Source organism: Lycorma delicatula, chromosome 3, assembly GCF_047948215.1.
Source record: "Lycorma delicatula isolate Av1 chromosome 3, ASM4794821v1, whole genome shotgun sequence".
Lineage (NCBI taxonomy): Eukaryota > Metazoa > Arthropoda > Insecta > Hemiptera > Fulgoridae > Lycorma > Lycorma delicatula.
This window is the reverse complement of record NC_134457.1, coordinates 36293976-36317921: the sequence shown is the minus strand read 5'-3', so window position 1 is coordinate 36317921 and position 23946 is coordinate 36293976. Positions and strand designations below refer to the sequence as shown.

General features: G+C 26.9%; 1 protein-coding gene and 1 long non-coding RNA gene across 4 annotated transcripts in view; both read right to left on the bottom strand.

The window, feature by feature from the left end:
- The window catches only part of LOC142321502 (uncharacterized), a 176083-nt gene that overhangs the window by 69224 nt on the left and 82913 nt on the right, over positions 1-23946 (bottom strand). For 2 of the 3 annotated variants that reach the window (XR_012755647.1, XR_012755648.1), the window contains exons 3-4: positions 15131-15408; positions 1183-1266 (exon numbers count right to left, since the gene is read on the bottom strand). This is a non-coding gene — a long non-coding RNA (uncharacterized LOC142321502). Of the gene's footprint in view, positions 1-1024; positions 1267-15130; positions 15409-23946 lie in introns of those variants that run through there. The other variant, XR_012755646.1, reaches the window with a different exon arrangement.
- Positions 17829-23946, bottom strand: part of LOC142321501 (ejaculatory bulb-specific protein 3-like) — a 39846-nt gene continuing 33728 nt past the window's right edge. Inside the window, exon 2 of the mRNA XM_075359633.1 lies at positions 17829-22184. Within this exon, the coding sequence (XP_075215748.1) occupies positions 21871-22184 (314 nt within the window). The 3' untranslated portion in view covers positions 17829-21870. The remainder of the gene's footprint in view (positions 22185-23946) is intronic.

Here is a 23946-nt window from a genome sequence, read left to right as displayed (position 1 = left end):
CTTTATTGTTTGACTTTTTCTGACCACAGTGTCTCCAAAATTCTTCAGTAGCACCATAATTCAAAGGCTTCAAGCTTCCTTCTTCAACAGTATGCTCCAGCTAAAGTTTTTAGTAACTGTTTCCTTAATTATCTTAGATTACCTAATTACTTACTACTAAATAAAACTACAAGGATTTTAAAAAAATTAACTAACTACATTGGTAGAAAAAACTAAACCTGATGAAAACTTTTCAACTGCCATCTTTAGAGCAGGTAATATGAAGAGATACTGATAACAAGATTTACAAATATTACAATTCCCCTTCAAATCAGTTACAATCTACAGTTTTTAAAATATATTTCTCTGAGGCTGTCAGCTTAAACTCTTTAGTTTAGTTCTCAAAATCCCATACAGCAATTCTTATTCAATGAAGCTCTTTTAACCGACGTGATATTATTATATGGCTGTGTTAAAGCTAGTCAACTGGTTGAAAAAAAAGCTGGACTTACAAATAATAAAATTTTATTGTAAATATGTAGTTTCATCTTTAAATTGGTAATATTTTATATTAGAAGTACTTATTTTAATGCTATTGACAATGCATTATTTATTTTACAATTTATGATCTTTAATTATCAAATAAGATATTTCATATTTTGCTCATTTATTATAATATTATTGTTATTTATATGAATACTTTTAATACTGAAAGTAATTCATTATATCTTCGTTTTTTATTATGTTTATTCTTTTAAAATTAACTATGAAATTATTTTATCACTATTATGCTTTCATAAATTCACTCAAGACATGTATGAAATATATGTAAGTTTCAGCCTCTATATTTCTAATTCTTAGAATGAATTGTATGTAATCATAAATGTTACAGAATTTCCTTCTGTTTGATCTATAAATAAATAAAACTAAGTATACAACCAAAAATTTTGTAAAATATTTTTTCTTACAAATTCACAACAGTTTTATTAACATTATAGCTAAATAATCAAAATGAAAAAAGTGAATGTAACTCGTAATAGTAAAAGTCTTATTATTGGAAATAAATAAAAAATTTCTTCATATTTAACATTATCAGTTTATCAATTTTTTTTATTCTATTAATCAGATTACTTTATGAAAAATAAAATTCCACTGAACAAAATACATTAAATATAAATTATTTTGTAAATAAAAGTATGATACCTTAACAGCTTCAATGCCTTTCTAAGTAACACAGAAATTGGTTTCTAATCCTGCGAAATAGAAATTCCAGCTCAAAACTTGACCCTAAAAAGGAAAAGTAAATCAGTTTGATGTTAAACTCATTTCATGTCCTCATTATTAATGATAAACACACCGTAACTCTTTTCTTCTTACTCATGTAAGGCATATAAATGTGTTAATGTAGTTGTGTTCAACAGCTTTTTAAATACATATTTTTTCTTTATAACATTAGTATTAATAGTCAATTCAGTTCAGTTAAAAAATTTTAAATACATAATTAAAATACAATTTTAAAGCTGTAACTTAAATGTGAATCTAAATAAAATACTGTAATATAATACTTCTTAAAATATAAATATTGTACATGCACATCATAAATAGCCTCAACAATGTGAAATAAGTTATTAATAATACAATATTAAAATAATCGAGATTTATTTAATAGCAAGGTATTAATTGAAAAACATTAATGATCCACCAGTAGAAGTTCTGAATACTGAAACGTGGTGCATTTAGGTAAAAGTTATTCGAACAATCACACCCACTGTAGAAAAATACCAGTGAATATATATATATATATACATAGGATTATTTTAGAAAGATTTTTAATAAAATTGCAGTCAATACAAAGTTCTCTGAAATAAACCAATAATCTAGAGATTATTTTAATGTAATCAAATCTCTAAACATTCAGTTGTGATTTTAAAATTTCTTTTAAAAGAAATAAATTCATTTTCTGATTTGTATCTAAAACAATTTTTGCTCTTTGAATGATAAGTTGTCATTGATGAGGGACCTTGTGTGACTGAAAAGCAAAATCTTTTTTACGCTGATACTGAGAAGAGTAATAATAATTTTTTGAATTTCAGGTACTATTAAGCTCTATTAAATGCAGCAATAAATTTTATTATTATTTCTTTAACAATTTTTTTCATGCAAAGATTGAAATAAAAAAGATAACTTTTTCAAGATACTGCCTTCCCCTGATGTCTTCCATGGCAATACATTAGCTTTAATATGATCCAGCTTATTATCAACCATTAATTTGACAAAGATGCCTTCATGTAAAATTGACATATGTGAAATTGATTATAATTATCCTAAAAAACTGGTTGAGTTAAAGCTTTCTTAGCATTACATCATCTTCTTCACTGCCTATAATTCCTATATGACTAGGAATTCAGCAGAAATTGGCAATGCGTTGTAATTGCTGGAAAGAATGACAGATCAGTGAATGTCTATAATTACTGGAAGATAAATACATTAGAAATTCTTAAGGAGTACTCACTAACTCAGAGCATACAAAATATTGTGGAATCGATTTATGACATGAAAAAAGTAATTAAAATTCTACCATTAATTTAATGCATTGGTGAGGCACTCAAACATGTTATCTCTACAACTAACCTCAAAGATACAAGAGTATAAAAAATGTGCATGTCTGAGCACCTTAACAAACAATGACCATTAACAAGAGTGCTACTTCTCTATAATAAATTTTAAAAAAACATTATTTTGATCATAACATAAAAATACATTTTATAGATCATGTCAATATGATAAATTATAAATACAAAAAACAAATTATTGCATAAAAAAAGATTTGTTTAAAGTTCATATTAATTATTTAAGTCACAACCACCAAAAAAAAAACAGTTCATTGTAAAAGTACTAGATGGACAGTACAGTGACTACTACACCACCATTGGTTATTGTAAAAGTTCCCTAAAAAAATTTAAAAAGAAGCCCAAAAAGAATTGTTTGTCCAGAATACCAACAAAAACAGAATAATATAAAAAAATGGTGAATAATACAAACACAGTGTGAAGGTGTCCCTCAGCGAACAATTATTTGCCCCAATCCCCAAAAAATTGATATATAAAGACACTGAATACAGTTTGCTACTCTCAAACTTCTCTAAAACACAAACCTTTGTTTTTAATGCAGAAAAAAATATTTAATAAATTGTCATGCAAAAACTTGAAAAAAAATTACAAAGATTCACTCACGCAAAAGAAACCTTGAGCATTACCCGCGAGTATATATCATTATAATAGGATGATTAATAAAAAAACTAATTACAATATTTAACGAAATAAAAATACATGATTTTGGCAGCATGATACATAAAAATTTAAATTGAAAAATTAAGTTAGAAAAAATATATAGAATCAGAATGTAAAATTATTTAAGTCTACATTGAAATCAAATAAAATAAAATACAATTAATTCATAATCTAAAAAAAAAAATAGAAAAAAATAAGTTAGCAAACATCGTTTTTCTTCTTTGGGACTAAGAACCCAAATACAGGCTACAAGCAAGTTATTCATCGTTAACAGCAACATTTATTTAGACTAATATTATTTTGCTATTTATTATAGTGTATTTGAAACAGCGCTGTGGCAAATGAAAACAAAAAGCAAAAACTGAACTAATAAAAATCCAAAAATTTTGCTTTGTAGGCAACAAAAATACTATAATTATCATTATTGTGAATTCTATCCACACAATCAGAAATGTTAATTCTTTCTGAGAATAACAATGTAACAGCTTTATCTGTATTTAAAGTCAGATGGTTATAATCCATCCAGTGAATAATTTTTTGAACTGCTACTGTAGAATTTTCAATTCGTTTTAAATAATTATCTTCAGATATACCTACAATAATATCACCTGTGAAGAGGGTAGCAATGGATGGTTCATGATTTTGAGTTAGGTCCATAATAAATAATAAAAAAATAATAAATAAAACTTCTCCGTGGCACTCCATGTTCTAAATTTGAAGTGATGATCTACATTTTAAGTGTGCACTCTTATCAAAGATAAAATTTTAATTACTTATTTATGGTTGGTAGACTTTAACCAACTGTAAGCAGCTCCTCTGATACCATAGCTACCAAGTTTTATTATCAGTAAGAAATATGAAACTAAAAAAAATTCTTTAGAAAAAAAAGGAATAATACTGAAATTGAAATCTTTTTATCATCTGTACTATTTAGACTATTTCCTAATAACTGGGAAATAGCTGTGTTTATAGACAGTTTTTTTTTCTTCATAAAACCATGCTAAACGTATGTTAACATGTTATCCTTTTCAAGAAATGTTAAAAGTCTCTTTAACATAATTCTTTCAAATACCTTAGAAAATACAGACAGTAATGAAACAGGCCTATAATTTTTTAAATCAGGTACAGGAACCTTTCTTAAGGAGTGGAATAATAATAGAAATCTTAAGGCAGCTGGGAAGTAGAAAGAATTGAAAGAAGATTCAGTAATTAAACTTGTAAAATGGAAAATGGATAGTAGAAAATGGATAACATTTTTAAAAATACTACCAGGAATATCATCAGTATCCATTGAGTGTTTACTCTTTATATTTTGAATACAAATTTTAACTTTTTGCACATCAACGGGAAATAAAAATACTGATTCATCACAATAAAACCATTCAAGGTGAATGACAGGAATTCTATTCTTGCGATCAGCAATGTTATATCTACTTGAAAAGTGCAATGCAACAGTGAACTTTTTGAGTAAAAAGGAGCTACATAAACAGCTCTACAAACATTTTCTTGTAGAACTATTTCCACGTAATAAAAGTGAATAATTAATAATTTTTAATTTTCAAAAACTTTCATAATCAATAATATATAAAGGTATCAATTAATTGTCATGAAGGTCTATCATTGTAAAAAAATGATTGTATCATCACAAATGATTGTATCATTTGTGATGATACAATCATATGTACCATCACTGAAGAACCATTTAATACTATAATTTTGATTTTTAATATCTATAATAAATTTATTCTAACCAATGTTTTATTTAAAGTAAAAATTTCAAACTTTGTGACAAAGAGATTTATCTAAAAAAAAATATTATCTATCAAACAGTTGGTAAAGAGTGCTCCACATATATTAATGATTTTTTTCTTCTGTATCATATATTTTCTACTAAAGTAATATGATCATTATAACTAATGACAAAATCAATGCACTTCACCTTAATTGATTCTGATTCAATATGTAATATAATCTCTTGAACTAAATATTCAGAAAATTATTTACGCAATTACAAAAATCAATTTACAAAATGCAGAAATTAATGCGTTCTGCAAGGGCGTCCTTGTAACACTCAACACTGGTTACTCTTTCATATTTATAGGCAACATACTAGGTAAAATACAGAACAAAATCAGAATGTTTTCTAGGGATAGTAAATACATAACCCTAACCTAAATTAATCAAAGATCAGGTAACGATACCAGCATTTTCTGGAAGACAGTTACTGTAACACTTTTAATACAACAAACAAAATATACAAAATCATAAAACAAAGTAATAAAACATATTCTAACAAATGCAACTTGAGAGTACACCAGTTAATTTCCAGGAACAAAATATATTCTGTAGCAACATTTATTTTTGTTTTAACATAACAAAGCTCATTGTTTGCAAGAATTCATAAATGCAAACATTATATAGCTATTTGTTCAGTAACTGATAAAGTAACAACTTACAAAAGTAATGTCTTACCAACAACTTATAAAAAAACGAAAATCTGGCATCTTCTTAAGTGGTTATTCATCTAATCATTTTCTATACTGTTTCTTATGTAAACATGCCAAAAGTTGATTATTACCATGATAGTAACCATCCAAACTCAAACTTGCACTATAAGCCTTAACTGCTTTAGGGTATGGAATTTCTATCTTTTTCTTTATTTTCCAACAAAGGAAATATATTACACACAAATGCGTGCATGTGCACACACACATACACACACACACACACATTTGTATTAATAGTAATAAAATGCATCAGCATTATATATATATATATATATATATATATATATATATATATATATATATATATATATGTTAGCATTCCTCTGTCAAGCCTTCTCCTGCGATATCAATGTAAATTCACCCTAAATATATTTTTAATATTAAATTTATTTATTTATAAATAAAAATTGCATAATGAAGAATATTGGCTTTAAATTTTCATTAAATCCTGATAAACCAGCAAATAAAATTGTTTATTAAAAATATTGAAGGAATATACGATAAACAACAAATTGTTACCCAACATTTTAAAGTATATAGCCCTGATAAGGGTCAATTTAGAGTGTAGTACTGAAAAGTATTGTTTATAGATATTTTTATTTTAGGACATTCTTATAAACTACAATGGCAGTTTTTTTGTAGTGCTAGAATGAATAAGCTGTTCTTTTTTTCATGTACATCTGTGTATCTTGTCACTGTTTTCTAGATACTACCTTGATAACAGATGACGCTTCAAATGTTGGTGGTCAGTTAATGTTAAAGGTTCAAATGCCTCAAAATGACCAGTGGGTAAATCGCCAGAGAAACTTATCCTTAGTACAGAGTGACAGTCATTACCGAAAGTAGTACAAAGTACACCATTGTGGTAAACCTTGAATATAAATGGAAATAACCTCCCAGCCACTACCAGCTTACACAATCCATCATAGGTTGAACCTTTGGTCATTTGAATGAAATATTCATCGCAGTTTGATTAGTTGTGACCCCAATTATTTTCTGCCATTGCTGAGAATTCCTACTAATCCTCCATCACATGTGATACAATTATTTCCCACACTTCCATCATCAATAACTGTGTACAGTACATGAGATGAGAAAGAGATCGAAAAAGACATGTACCATCTTCTACACTGAGTATAATTATATGAGGTAACAATTTTCTACTAAAATTGAAATATATTGTGCATTAAATTAATTAATTAATTTTGATGCATTTCTAACATCCCCATCACAGCTTCACCCATGCTGTATACTTGTTTTTCCTGTCACAGTCAGGAGATATATAGGTGATGGCTTGCTTTGCTCGCCCTTTTCGTCTAGCCACCAGAGGGCTCTGCCGCTTGGACCCTGCTGAGATTATTCTTGTGAAAATAATAATGAAAAATAAAAATTAAACCTTGTTCAATTGATAAAAATATCAGAGTATTGTAATTTCTTCAGAGTAACAGTTTGGTCAGTAAAGGACAAAACGTAAAAGTCACCTAAGAATGAGGGTTTCAAAACACTCTGCTTCAATCTTAAAAATATTAGTTATAACCAGTTTTACCCATACTTTATAAGGGTAAAAATGTATTTTGCTTGGTTCTTAACGTTAATCAACAAACACCACTAGCAGGTTTTTTGTTAATTTTTTAATTACTTTTATTTTATGTTTTTTTAGTCACATAACTGGAGGCAGGTGCAGCCAGTCGTATCACACATACAATAACAGTGGCTATGTTAGTTGAGCTGTCGCGCTGCACACCATCGCACCCCTTAAAAAATTGAAATTAAAAAAAAAACACGAAAATGGTTTTTAGATATTTATCTGGAGTATTTGCAACCCCCAATCTAGTGAATATCTCATTTATTATATTATCGTTATTATTTTATTGTGTGAATATCTCACACATATATTATTCCACTGTCTCATCACCGACATAAGTTGAGCACAAATTTATTACTTTATTATCTTTTCATACTACAACAAACATATCATTGTTGTGATTTACTTTATTCATATATTCCTTGAGAGCTGTTTTTCTTCCTTAGATTACTTTTATTAGGTAATTTAGACAACATGATTTTTTGAACAGTTTCTAAACACTACTTACAAAATGTGTTAAGTATGATTAATTGTAGTTATTCTTTTATCAAAACAAATGATATGAGTAAAAGTATTGATAACATTGCATAATACAGAAACATTAAATTACTTAAGTCATACATAAGTGTAATCATTGTAAGTTGTGTAGGATAATCATATCTTGTATAAAATGAATGCTTTCTTGATAAAGCTTGTACAGAAAATTAAGTGACTATAACTATTGCTTTCACAACAATTATACCAATGCAGCTATTAAACAACAGTTGATAAGTAGAAGAAATTAAGGAGCTTTGAAAGGGGTTTTTCTTGGGCATAATGATTTTACGTTAATTAATTTCAATTTATTATTCTATAATGAGATTCTACAATTAACCACATAAAATGGGATGAAAATTTAATAATAGTTGGAGATTGGAATGCAAGAACTGGAAAAGGCAAAGAAGGAAATACAGTGGGTGAACACAGGCTGGACAAAAGGAATGAAGGAGAAGACCGACTTATTGAGTTCTGCATGAAAGTATAATTTAGTAACTGCCAACACCCAGTTCAAAAATCATAATAGAAGAATATACACATGGGAAAATCTGGGCAATACTGCAAGGTATCAGATTAAGCAAAGATTTAGAAATTAACTTGTCAACTGCAAATCATATCCGGGAGCAGATATTGATAGCGATAATGAGACATAGATTTAGTGATGAAATGTAAATTGGGATTTAAAACCCTGAAAAAAGGTGTCAGAAGAATTGGTGGAATTTAGAGAAGCTCAAGGAAAAAGAGGTAAAGAAGAATTTTAAGGAGACCATTGCAAGAGGGCTGAGTAAAAACGATAAGGTAGAAAATATAGAAGAAGAATGCGAGAATATTAAAAATGAAATTCTTAAATCAGCAGAAGCGAACTTACGCGGAACAAAGAGAACATGTAGAAAACCCTGGATAACAGATGATGTTTTGCAACTGATTAATGAGTGTAGAAAGTATAAGAATGATATTGATGAAGAAGGTAAAAGGAACCATTGACAATTAAGAAATACTATAAATAGGAAGTGTAAATTATTGAAAGAAGAGTGTATTAAAGAAAAGTGTTCAGAAGTAGAAAAAGAAATGATCATTGGTAAAATTGACAAGAAGGAAAGATAAGGAAAATTTTATAGTACATAAGTTAATATAATAATGCGTTAAATAAAGATGGTCCATCGATTTATAACTTGAAAAAGGTTGATAGGTGGGTGGAATATATTGAATAGTTATAAAGAGAAAATTACTTAGAAACTGGTATTATTATAGAGGAAGAAGAAAAAGTCAAAGAGGATGAAAAGGGAGATACAATAGAGAGATCTTAATTTAATAGAGCATTAAAAGATTTGAATAGCAGAAAGGCTCCTGGGATAGGCGGGATACCTGCAGAATTACTGCACAGTACTAAGTGAAGAAGAAGAAAGATATGTGAAGAAACGATAAATAGATTATACAAACTGGTGTGTAATATTTACGAAAAACAGGAAGTTCTGTCAGACTTCAAAAAGAGTATTACTGTCATGATAAAAAAGAAAGCAGGGGCAGATAAATGTGAAAAATAGAGAACAATTAGCTTAACTACTCCTGCATCAAAAATTTTAACTAGAATTCCATACAGAAGACTATCACATGAAAATAAACAAGAACAAAATAAAAGTAATGAAATGCAGTAGAAATAAAGTAGATGGACCACTGAATATAAAAATAGGATAAAAAAAGACTATGGAAGTAAAAGAATTTTGTTATTTAAGAAGTAGAATTACTAAAGATGGATGAAGCAGGAGTGATATAAAATGCTGAATAGCACAGGTGAAACAATCTTTAAGTCAGACAAATAATTTACTTACATCAAAAATTAATTTAAACATCAGGAAAACATTTTTGAAAGTATATGTTTGGAGTGTAGCTTTATATGAAAGTGGAACTTGGACGATGAGTACCTGAGAAGAAAAGAGTATTAGCTTTTGAAATGTGGTTCTATATAAGAATGTTAAAAATCAGATGGGTGGATGAAATGACAAATGAATAGGTGTTGCGGCAAATTGATAAAGAAAGAAAGTATTTGGAAAAATATAGCTAATAGAAGAGACAGACTTATAGGCCACATCTTAAAGCATCCTGGATTAATCAGTTTGATGTTGGAGGGACAGATAGATGGGGAAAATTGTTCAGGCAGGCAATGTTTGTAATATGTTAAACAAATTGTTAGGGATGTAGGATATAGAGGGTATACTGAAATGAAACGACTGATACTATATAGGGAATCTTGGAGAGCTGCATCAAACCAGTCAAATGGCTAAAGACAAAAAAAATGAACTTCATAAAAAAAATGAAGGTTAGGCCATTATAAACCACAGTTTCTAGTAAATTTTATATTATATGATGCACTGAAAAAAGATGTAGGTATCATCTGAACTGACTGTACAAATTCCGAAGTACGAGAGAGAACTATTCACAGCTGTAGAGAAATTTTCTGCACTAGCTTCATCAACAAAGCATTAATTTTGTACAGAATATGATTATCCTGTATAACTAACCATGACAACTCTTTTTTGTATGATTTAAGTAATTTAATAGTGTTTGTGAATTGTAAATAAAAGTATAGAACTCATATTTAATTTACTTAATTAATCTGTTTTCTCTAGTTCTATAAATTTATCATTAGTCTTAGCTTCTTTTTCTTTATGTCTAAACTATCAACTGGTTATGAACTACCTCAACTTCATTGCAGTGGACAATGTCCTTTTGCACACTTTTGTGATGTTCAACTTGCATCTGACTCACTATGAAAATATGAGTCTTCTTATAAACCACACCTCATCTTGTCAGTCAGTGGAAGACAACCAAAACAAGGGTTTGTCTTCTCAAAGTTTGTAATTAATCTGACTGATTAAGAAACTTTTTCTGAGATAAAAGCACAAATTAAAGTAAAGGCAAAAAAATCAGTTCATGATTTACATACTGGTAAGACCTTTACAAACAGACCTTTAATTGTACATTATTCCTTTGGTCTATTATTTCATAATTAGGAAGAGATAATATGAAGTTTACGTTCATATATAATACATCATGCGAATTAAAACCTCCATCAAAACATTTTTGTGAACAAAAATAAAATTGTTGTTAAAAAATACACTAAAAACACACCATTTTTAGTGCTGTAAACTAAAGATATACCATTCTATTTAAACCATTAAAATATATTATTTTTAGTGTACAGAATTGTTGTTAAAAATAATAAATTTGAATGGTTTAAAAAGATTAGACTGCATATGATTTTAAATAGAAATCACTGAAAACTGAATGTGACTTGATGTCAGCCATACTCACTGCAATGAAGTTCTTAGAATGTCAAACTGATTTTCATATGCCAACAGAAACAGAAGAGAGCTATCTGATTACGTCTATGGCAATACAATCATTCAAGATGTCATACCTTTCTAGGCTGTCTTTTTTTAACTTAAACAAATCTTTGATTATTTAAAGTTCAAAAGTTATAGTGAAATTTTGGAAAATGCAGCCAATAGACAATTTTTTAAGATGTAACCAACAATATACACCTTATTCAGATTAATAAGGTATACTAAATAATTTGGTTCCTATTAATCTTAAACTAACCTAACTGTTAGACATGATAAATAAACGCCAAACTAAATAATAAATAAATAGGTTAGCCGATTAATTGCATGTTGTTTATAGTCACTAGACGAAATAATGTACGTAAAATTCAATATCTTAAAACCCTTTAATAATGAAGTGGCTAAGAGTAGGGAAAGGGGCTTAATAAAGAAAGAGAAAACTTGGTAAAAAAAAAAAATTAGTACATATATCAGAAAGCTGGTTGCTGAGAAGGGAATCTTAAAGGAGTACATTAATGGTATAGTTACTCTGTAAATTTCTGGGCAGAGTAGTATATCTTTCATCCAGAACATTCTAGGTTCAAATCTTAGGCTGGTTTGTTTTCACACCTATACAAAACGTATTTTTCATCATAAAAAGAATTAGAATAGTTGTAATTGGACATAGCCCTGCTGGTTACCAGGGAAAAATTAAATAAATACGATCTGAGAGAAGAAATATATATATATTGGGGGATTTAAAATAAACCCAACTATTAATTTTGTATCAATCAAAGATTCATGCATGTTAGATTCAAAGTACCTTATGTTAAAATACTTAGAAAAATGTACAGGATTACACCAGAATATTCAATGTATTTCTAATAAACAGTATTTTGAAAGATAATTTTATCCAACACTATGTATTTAATATGAATTAAATCGAAAAGAAGTAAATCAATTTAATGTATGAAATCTATTTATTAGTTTGAAATTAGATTATGAAATTATTTTATTAGATTATGAAATTTACACAATGGTGAATGTATATAAAATATTACATGCAATTCAAAAACAAACAATGTTAACTATGTAAATATGTTTGCATTAAAAATTGACATTGCAGTAACTGTAATCAACTTGGAAAAGGAAAAAATAGTGACTCACTGTTATGTAGGGAAATATTGTTTTCCAAATGGACATTTAAGCATGTTCAGTGAAAACTTTTCACAATATTAAGCTCATAAGTTTATCAGTGAAAAATAACTGAAAAAAATCATGAACAGATTGTGACTCAGGTGGTGGTTTTTATAGCCTGCCACATGAGTAAATGGGAAAATATCAAAATCAGGATCATTATGTTTACATTTTTTTCATGTACAAATAGAGATATGATCACCACCTGCCTGCAGGCACAACTGGAACAGCATTGGAATCATCCGATTCATTTTCTGAATCACAAATATTGTTAAGAGCAGGTAATACAAAATTACTGTCTGAAGACAGTAAAACTATTGCTACTAGTGCTACTATTATCAGACATACTACTACAAAATAATACAGAAATTTCTGCTTCAGTAAGTTTTTTGCTTGTACTTGCCATATTATAAAATAAAAAAACATACAAATCATTACTTCACACATATCACAATGAAGTAAATAAAAAACGTATAAATAAGCCTTATTCATATAAAATATAAAGAATAAGCACAGACTACATTTTACATAAAACGTTTTTATGAAACGAAAAATAAAAATTATGGTGTTGATAACACTAAAAAAAGTACAAACATTAAACAAATACTGAAAAAATATAACTAACAGATACAATAGTTAATTAGTAGACAAAAACAAACGAAGATAAATGTAAAAATATTAACTTACGTCGCTCATTAAAACCATGAAAACTTTATATTTTGACATCGAGGTAATATAATCAATAGGTCGGAAGAAATCGATTACGAACGATATTATCGCAATAGATTTATCTCTAAAAGTGTGTATTAGTTCAAAAATATATCAAAAGGTAGCAGCTGTTGCTAGACATGTTGTAATCAAGAAGAAATCGGCCAATACGAAAGCGAAAAATGATTTATTTTGACGGTAGACTTACAAGTGGTACGGCCTATCGTATTATGTCTGCTGGCAGCAGACAGTCGAGAAGTGTTAAATTAACTCACTGCATTTGCGTGTATGAAATATACACACATATATAACCCACTGATCTCTATATAACTGCATAGGGGATCCAGTGTATTGGAATTGGTAAAATTTGAAGTATAAACTAGCGCTATGAAATGAGTAGTAGAACCGGTAAATAAATAAAATGAAATGGTGCATGCACAGAGGTGTAAGAGTAGGAAAAAACACGTTTTAAACTAATGCAATAGAAGTGTTCTTTTTTTGTACTTTGAACACTGATCTCTATACATCTATTTATCTGATCTCAACATGAATTTTCTACAACTGTCTGTAAATTTCTGCTTGTGTTGCAAAAATAACTGTTCTTTTGGTTAAATTCTTTCTTTTTCATGTTTTGCGTCTGGTAATTACCATTCAGATAATACTTAAGAGGATGATATGTATGAGTGTAAATGAAGTGTAGTCTTGTACAGTCTCAGTTCCACCATTCCTGAAATGTGTGGTTAATTGAAACCCAACCACAAAAGAACACCAGTATCCACGATCTAGTATTCAAATCCGTATAAAAATAACTGACTTTACTAGGACTTGAATGCTGGAACTCTCGACTTCCAAATCAGTTGATTTGGGAAGATGTGTTCACCACTAGACCAACCCGGTGGACCCACTGGGTTGGTCTAGTGGTTAACGCGACACATCTCATGGTCGAACTGAGAATGTACCAAGACTACACTTCATTTACACTCATACATATCATCCTCATTCATCCTCTGAAGTATTATCTAAACGGTAGTTACCTGAGGCTAAACAGGAAAAAGAAAGAAAGACCAACCCGGTGGGTTTCTTTTGGTTATCTGACTTGAGTAAAATAAACATCCCTACTATCACGATTATAGTTGCACAACCGTACAATTGTTTTATTTAGTTTCCAGTATCTCGTTCTGCAGTGCTGGAGTATGCTTCAATATTGAACACTTAATTGTATTTTACGCATAAGGATACCCTATCCAGTTATAAAGAGATCAGTGATAACCTCAATTTGAGGTTATGAGGTCAAGTTGAGGTTATGTTATTGGTTGTCAACCTTAAATTGAGCGTAACTGAAAAACAACTCAACCAATTTTCATCAAATTTTCACATTCACAACTTCAGATACACTACTACAAATAAATAAATAAAATAAAAAACTATAAATAAAAAACACTACTACAGCATATATAAATTACAATCAAAATTATATATATAATTTCCATATATATATATATATATAAGTATATATATTTTTATATCGAGATTAAATTTTAAGCAAATTGTATTTTTGTACTATTCATACCTGAAAATGTAAAGAAAATTCATCTTCACCCCTCTATGTTACAGAAAGTAATACTGTACCTGTTTCGAAAGATCGGTAAAATAAATGTTAATATTATCCTATTAGCTCTTGATGCTGTGTTAAAATGTTTCAGTTTACAGGAATAGATTCACCAATTGTTTATCAAGTTACTACTTTGCTTTCATGATTAATATGTTTGTTACCTTTCAATTAAATTTTTTTTCTTACCTTCATTTATAATTTATGTAATTACTTCAATGTTTTAAGGTTATGTGCAACATTTTCTTGCTCTGAATTCACTTTTGGTAAAATTTGTGCATTAGAAAAACAAAACTAACCAATGCTATTAACAGTTTACATGATGAAATTTTTAAAAAATATTTTAACATATATTAAATGTCTATTTTAATTAATTAATAAAAGGCATTTCAGCTTACATATTTATCAGTATTAGTACTGGTAACATTGTAATAAGATTTCTTTTCTTTTATTATACAAAACTGTATTAGATTGTATACTTTCTTTTTTTTCCTGTTTAGCCTCCGGTAACTACCGTTTAGATAATTCTTCAGAGGATGAATGAGGATGATATGTATGAGTGTAAATGAATAGATTGTATACTGGATATTGTCATCTATTTGGTTACAACATTTGATTCTTAAGATGAGTCAACCAGTCTTCAATGTAAAACTCTCACTCCAGTACTTATATTCAGCTGAAAAAGAGGAGAAAAAAAATTATTTTTTGATTGTGGGAAATTGGCAAAATGTTGTTTTTATGTAGTACACTTAAAACCACATTGATAGTTAAAAACATAAAATTACCTGAAAAGTCTGCCTGAAATTGGTGAGTTATTTTATTTTATTTACCACCATGGACATGGATTTGAATATGTAATTTAACAATCAGATGAAAAGAATGTAGAATGAATAAATTAATATCTAACAATGACAAAATAAAACAAACTAATATATACCAAAATTATAATTACTGAAACTAAACTGAGGAAATGCAAATCTATCATTTTAGAAAGATAGCTTTACATTAACAAATATCAAATATTGCCTATATAAGTACAATAAAATTACATAAATATTTATTAAATTCATTCCATACTTTTACCATTTGAAAAGATTGGAGAATTTTATTGAAACAAATAACATTTCTTCAATATTTTATAATTTCAAAGGGTGTAGTTAAATTAAATCTTTTAAGATTTTTCTGTAATCTTCTTCCTTCCTAGGACAGAAAATTTTAAATGGTCCCTTCTTGGTTGAGTGTTTTCTTTCTGTTACTTCTCCAAGGATACTAAAAACAATGTCTAAGTGGAGGTAGAAGAATGTTTTAATAAAAAAAGAAAAAGAAATGTTTGACAAAAAACTGTATAATGAGCTGATCTTTATAATGTATACTATAGCTAAACAAAAATATAAAAGCTGGCAAAGACTTGTTTTTTTGCTTTCTAAGAGTTGTTTGTCCTCACCCTTTTAATTTGGATTTGATAGGACGTAACATGAACTAAAAGTGAAAAAGCCTTCTAAGAAAGAATGAACTGTTTAAAAAATTATTCTATTCTTTGAATGAAAGATGCGTGACTCATAGTGACCATATTTTTCCACTCTCTTGTCATATTAAAAATTAAATTGCATCAGTGGTCCATCCTTAGAAATCATTGTGCCAAATTTCATACAAATCAGTCCATTCAGACTTTTTTCTTCTCAACAATCATTCTTCCAATATTTTCCCCATCTTTTCTTTTCTTCAACAACTACTTTATATACTTTTTTATGTTATTTTTCTTTCTTTCTACTACTGACTATGTCAGACAACTTCTATCCCAATTATAAAAACTTTTTTGAATTTGCTTCATTCCTCTTCCACTTCCCGTAATTTTCTATATATATATATACATCCACTCACTGTGTTTTCTTTTCAATCAGGAATACTAGAATGAAGAAAATAAATAAAAAAGTAATAAAGGAGATTAGTTAAAAATAATATTTATTCTGCAAATAGAAAGTATTGAAATAAATTCAGTTTTTCAAAAGGACCCAACCAATAAAATCCAATAAAAATATAATTATTATTAATGTAACATTTTTTTATTCTATAACTGTTTCTGATCTTCTTCCCCCACCCATTTCCATGCTTAGAATTATATTTTTAAAATTATGTGTTTCCTGTAACATTATTTCTCTCACACAGATCAAAAAACCACTTTCTCTTGTTTATTACAATTGCCTTACCAAAAAATTATGTAGAATGATCAGGAACAATCTTAGTAAATTATTGTCTTTATTAAAGTAAAACTGCTACATCATAGCTTGAAATACAACATAAAATCAAATATAAACACATAAAAATATCTATGGAAATTATCAATACGCTGTTTTTTTTTTTTGCTTCAATATTAACAATCAGATGAAAAGAATGTAGAATGAATAAATTAATATCTAACAACATAAAAATTGACCTAACTACTGTAATATTAACTAAACTAAAAAAAAAAAAATGTTTTGAAACTAAAAAAATTAACTTTTCTGAACTTTAAACATGGAAGCCGACATCTTGAAGGCAGTCACAAGGAGTTTCTTCCTGAGTAGGGACTGACTCTGCTGAAGGCAGTCAATTAAAAGCTTTCTGTACTAAGGTTTATAGTACTTTATTTAGCACTTTCAATGAGCTTAAAAATTGTTATCTAAGAATGATAAATCCTAAAGGTTGTATTTTTTCAGGTTATTAAAAATAAAAATATTATTGTACTTTTTACTGTAAATCACTCTTATGTCTGTTATCACTATATGTGAGCATCTCACATATAGTGATCTCATATGTGAAATCCTATTAATCCTTATATGAGATCTTATTGCAAGGATCCTCATATATGCTGCAAGATATTAGTCTTGCAGGATACATAAGGATCTTATTATCTTCAGTGTGCATGATTTTTTTTTTAATGATCACACTGTAGCTAATCACTGACATTTTGCTTCAGAAATTTTTCGATAAAGACTTTTAGTTAACTAAAATTTTTTTCTCTAAAATTTACTCTGACACAAAATGAAATAATTTATCATTTTTTAAGGAATTAAAGGAAGTTTTTGAAGTAAAATTACAATAAGAAAACAATCAAAATAACATAAAAAATATTTTATTGAAACAAATATAACAACACAAAATATATAAATTAAAAAACCTTGTATATGAATAAATACTGAACAATAATTTATACACAAATAAGCTGGGTGAAAGCATTATAAAAATAAATACTACATAATTGTTATGTTATAATACACTTAATAAGCAAAAATATTTATAAAAAGCTATTATAACTGGTATAAATAAAGTAAGGCTATTATAATAATAAAAAATAATTAATTGTAAATAATTTTATTAAAGTAAAACTCATGAAATATGTGATAAGGTCTAGTATTGTTACACACTAGCGCACAATATGTCAGAAAGATTGGTAAGCAGATAAGACAAGCTAACTTATATTAAACTCTACTAACAAACGACTAATAAATATTATATAATACATTAATAACAATATAGCTTGTCATTGGATTAAAATGTGAATACTACCTGGCCATTAATAATAATAATACAACTATGATACAAGATACATAAATTATACTATAAAATTTTTAATTTAATGAATGTATATTTATGATACAAGATGCATTATAAATGAGGCTTTTTATAAACAAAGTATGGTAAGTAGGTTTTTTTAATAACAAAGTGTTACACTTAAAGCAAACAATTAAATATATTTAAAATGAATTAGTTCTAGTGAAAACATAATCTTAAAAAATGTGGAATAATGAAAGTAGGGAATGGCATAACTAAAAAATATATTGTGTAATTTATATTTTATTTTATGTAATTTTTATTTTCACTAAAGACAAATTAATGAATATCTATTTGTCAGAATAAATCATTTTTATAGACTTCATAGCTAATTGTAAAAATAAAAATAGTGAAAAACTGCTACAATATAGAATACAGTTTAATATAATAATCGGTATTAAAATAATTTAACTAATAAAAGAAACACTGTCTGGCCCAGTGATGGAGTAGTCAGCATTTAGTTAATATAATCAAATTATGTGAAGAGAAATTAAAAAAAAAAATTCATATAAAGGAAGTTTTGTTTGCTACCAGGTGATGAATTAACACCAAGAAAGATGATGTTTCCTCTGAATATTAGTTTTCCTTACTGAATGATCTTAATTGTTGCTATATATCTACAAGAGAAGTGAAAAATATTTATTCAGATATTTTGCAAACTCAGCTTATACAAGCTGAACATTTTACTTCAAAAAAAAGAGTGAAAAAATAAATGTGGGTAAATGTATGTAGAATAAAATAACGAGTAAAATATTTACTCATTTGTGAGACCATGTTATGATGGTCATAGGATAATGGTCTAAATATAATGACCAATTTACCCATAATAACAAAAGAGTAATTGGTAAATTAACCCTTTATTGGGTAAATTGGTAAATAAAATTATGCTCCAGAATTATTGGATTTATAGTTATAATAAACATCCTTTTTATTTGAAGGGTTCTTATACAACACTGTTGATTAATATTTTTTACATATAATGTTTATAGAAGTACTATTTTCTGTGAAAAAAGCTCAAAAAGTTCTTTATTTACATTTTTATTCTTTCTTAGTATAGGTTCCAAACCCAAATATAGATCACCTTTTGATTTATCCAACCACAGGTCAAAATTTCTGAATCAGTGCCATTTATTGAATCTGAACAACCAAGGTAAACTGGTAACAATCATTCAAATCCGGTCAATAGTGACTGCAACCTTTAATCATGCATCATTACAAATAATTAACAGTAATATTAAACATTTGTTTAGCTGATGAATTTATTATTTGTCTTTGAGTTAAATATAATCGAATCAATATTTTATAGCAACTTGGACCATCAGTGACAATATATTTTTGCAAATATAGCAGGATTGTGTTCCATGAGTATTTTTTTTAATTAGATTAAAAAAATTATTTACAATAACATTATATAGCTATACAAAATACACAATTGAAATGAAAAATAAAATTTTAGCTGTATTAATGAATTATTTTCAATAATTAATCTGTATTTTATATTTTTCTTATATCTGTGACTAGTCATTGTTATATATATAACAATTTCCTTTAATCAACTTGAAGGAGATCGATCTGGCATTAACCAATTTCCTTTCCAGTGATTCAGAATTTATATTAATAAATATCCTAAATATTTTAACTTTTTTATAACATTTCACAAACTATTGAATAAGAAAATATTTATATTGGGCAAAAACATAAACAATTTACTTATAAATATAATTCATTAAGAATGGAATAACATTTTTTACAATAACATTATGATGCTTAATTAATTATAAATCAATAAAATAAAATATTTAAAAAAATATATAATTTATTTGTAAATAAATAAATACTAGCTCTAGATAAAAAAATACTATGAAATAAGACTAATGAATAAATACTACCAAACAAATGAAACAAAATAACAAAGAAAAAATAATCATTAAAATTAAAAAAATATGTATGAACTAAGTTTTGTTATAAATAATGCCATATGCAATATCCAGTTGGAAAAAAAACAAAAGCAAGATTGGTTTTGTTAGTTAATACTACTACAACTACTAGTGCTATTACTACAGTAAAAAAACTCTAAGCAAAAATAGTATTAGGTTAGCTGTTATCAAAATATTAACAATAACTCATATAAGAACCAAGTTATGAATGAGACAAATTAATCTGTACTTATAAAACAACTGATGTTCATTTTTCAGACACCTTGTTTGAAAAGTATCTTTACTTATTGGCTCAATACATTCTAATATAGTTATCTGATATATATTTCTTTCACAGTTAGGTATTATGAATAAACTTTACCAACAGAATATGTATTACAAACTTATAAAAGTATTTTAATTTTAAGTATTTTTATTTCTTTTTTAAGTTAAAATAATAATTAGACTGATGAAAAACAGATTATTTTTAAATGTTTATTTTCTAGTTAATTTTTTTGAAATTCAGTTATTTTATTACTAATTGAGGGATTCGAAAATGAGATTGACTACAGTAACTCCTTAATTTGTGAAAAAAATTATATATTTTAATGAACAGATTTTTTAAAAGTTCTTATATTTAACAATACTACGAGACATGTTGTAATCAAAGTAATTAAATTTATAGTTTGTAATTTTTAAATTACTTTGATTATAAATTTGAATTAAAATCAGTGAAACACTTGGTGAAGCATTGTTATAAAGAATGTGGAACTACTGATGTATAGCAACACACACATCATTAAAGTAATTAGTAAAAATTGTTATCCATGTTGTCATGGTTGAATATATATACATATATAAATTCAAAATACTTCAGTAAAGTTAAGATAATTTGTAAGTTTGTATATGAGATGTATAGACCAAAATAGCATAAAGTGACAGAGTACTTTTTTCTTTTTTTTGGTCTTACATCATTTATTATTATTTTTTTTTATATAGCAGAAGATTACCTAAATTTAATTTTTATGTTGGGAAATTTTATAATATACCTATCTGTTTAATTAAATGACAACATTCAGTGTAATTGTATAAACAAATTTCATTAAAAAAAATAATACTTTGAGTTAATTTATTTATTAAATTACATTTCAAAAAAAAAAATGAATCATGATTATGAAATAATATAATAAAATGAACACAAACAAATACAATTTATGAAAAAATTAGTATTTTTAATAATAGAGACACCAATAATCATAATAAACTTAACTTCATGTTAAATTTTATACCACACATGAGCAGATGTATTATTTAGATCTTAAAATTAATTTCCTAAGCATTTCACTGCCAAGTAAGTGTAATTCTATTTAATCATGGAAAATTCAGTAACTTTTTTACTTTTTATAAAGCCAGAAACGCTCTATTAAATTAATTACACACATCCATCATCACTCAAAACCAATAATATATACTTGTACTGGCTTCTTATACATATCACAGGATAAAATCACAGTCACTAAGTGACTTATCAGCAAGCTCCAATATATAGGTGATTATATGTAATATATATAATGCTTGTAACACACAAGCTTGCAGCAAGAGAATACAGCGCGCTAGTGTGTTGTAATGATTCAACTATTCGATTTGGTGGAAGTATCTGTAGAGTTACTACCGTCAATATTATTTGATAATTCTGAATTTTTAATTAATTCTTCTTTTCTTGGAACATTATTTTCTTCTGGTAAAATAGTTGTACTTTCTGGACTATCAGCCATAAATGTATGTAATCTTTCAGCATATTTCCTTTGTGGGTCAAATCTATCAAGTAATAATTGCCATTCTTTTGGTCTTTGAATCATCAAATGATTGAAAACTTTTTTAATGATATGCTTCTGTCCAACAGTACAATCATTACACATAGATATAGCAAGTTTCGGCAGTAATTCTGAAAAAACAAGAAAAAGAGAAAATTAATTAATTTTATTTCAAATTCAAGTACGTAATTAATTTTAATATTTATTTTTGTTTTAAATAAAACATAATTCTTATTATACATTTTAAGAATAAAACAAAGAAATTGAGATGAAGAAAAAAATATGTTTTCCTTTACTGAAAACTGGTTTTTTTATTGAATTTTTTATATAATATTGCAGATTTTATTATTCAAAATCGCAAATTACATTCCTGAACGCTACTCCGGTGTATTCCTGTTTATTTTTTTATTTTTTACAGGGTATCATTCACCATGCTTATTCTAACATGTAAATCTGATGAGATCAATTTAATTTACAATAGTCAAACAATTTTTTGGTATATTATATAATTTTTGCCGTCAGAATTTCTCTAGGTAGTAACCACGGACGGACCTTCTGAGTTTTCAAAGTGGAAAACTATGATTTAATTGTTAAAAATAAAATTATTATAAGTTATAATTACTTTGTTTTTTTGTAAATTTTGTATTTTACTGATATAATCAAATTATACATATATTTTGCAATTAAATAAATAAATGTTATGAATCCGTTGTAAGATATTACATTTAAAAGTGTAGGAATTAAAGGATTTCCAGAACTCAACATAAACATACTATTGAGTTAAATGTATATAATTGTAAGTATGAATGTTTTTTTATAGGATAGGTAAAGAAAAAATTGATTTGCTATTGTTGATAAAAATTATTTAAAATTACAAAGGAAGAACAATAATTTGCAAATACATTACGATTTATAGAATCCATTATCTAGATAATATTCAGTTTGGGTTAGGTGTAAAAATTATTTTTAAAAAACAAAAGCAAATTACTTTAGGCCAGTTACTGTGTTCAAAATCAAATGATTTATTTAATTTTATATTTTTTGTGAGATCACAATACTATTTATAAGTTGTTACACTTCCGGTTGAGCCAAAAGAAAGAGATATTTTTGAAAATATTTATTGAAACATGAATTAAACACTTAATCATGATGTTCATATATCATACTGGTTTAAATCAATTATCCAACATTTTCATTTGAAAAAAAGGATGGAATTTGAAAAAAATTCTCAATTAAAATATATATATATATATCACAATAAAAAATCTATAATTTAATCCTAATGTTACAAACAAAAGTTATATATATATATATTGTAAAAAGTAGCACTTGTTTTTACTTTTAAATGATTTCAGGCACTGAGACTTACTGGATTAACTGGTTTATTAAATTGTGATTGAGTAATCAAATAAAAAAACATACTCCCTGCCTGAACAGTCATTGTTTGTGTATTTAAGCAAGTGTAATATGCAGTTGCTTATGAATAGCAGGTGTGGTTTGTTTATATAAATATTAATCCAATATTGTTAAATTAATATTTTAATGTTTTTTTCTACTGCAATTATAGTAATGATTTCATCTTATTAAAATACTTATCCCCATTATTAATTATTAATTACATAACTATTGTTTTTTTAAAAGCAAGAAAATAAAGGTGGGAAAAAAATATATATGTAATAAAAGATATTGATTTTCATATTTATTATTTTCTATTTAGTTTCTAAACTAAGACATATTTACACAGAATTAAAGAAAGAAAGGAAGAGGAGGGGTCGATGAGGTTTGTTGCAGGGTAGAGATCAAATTCATTTACTGATGTTTCTAATTAAAAATTTAAATAAAAATGACCAACGAATAATATTTATTTAAAATTAATTTATTTTATTGGGATTG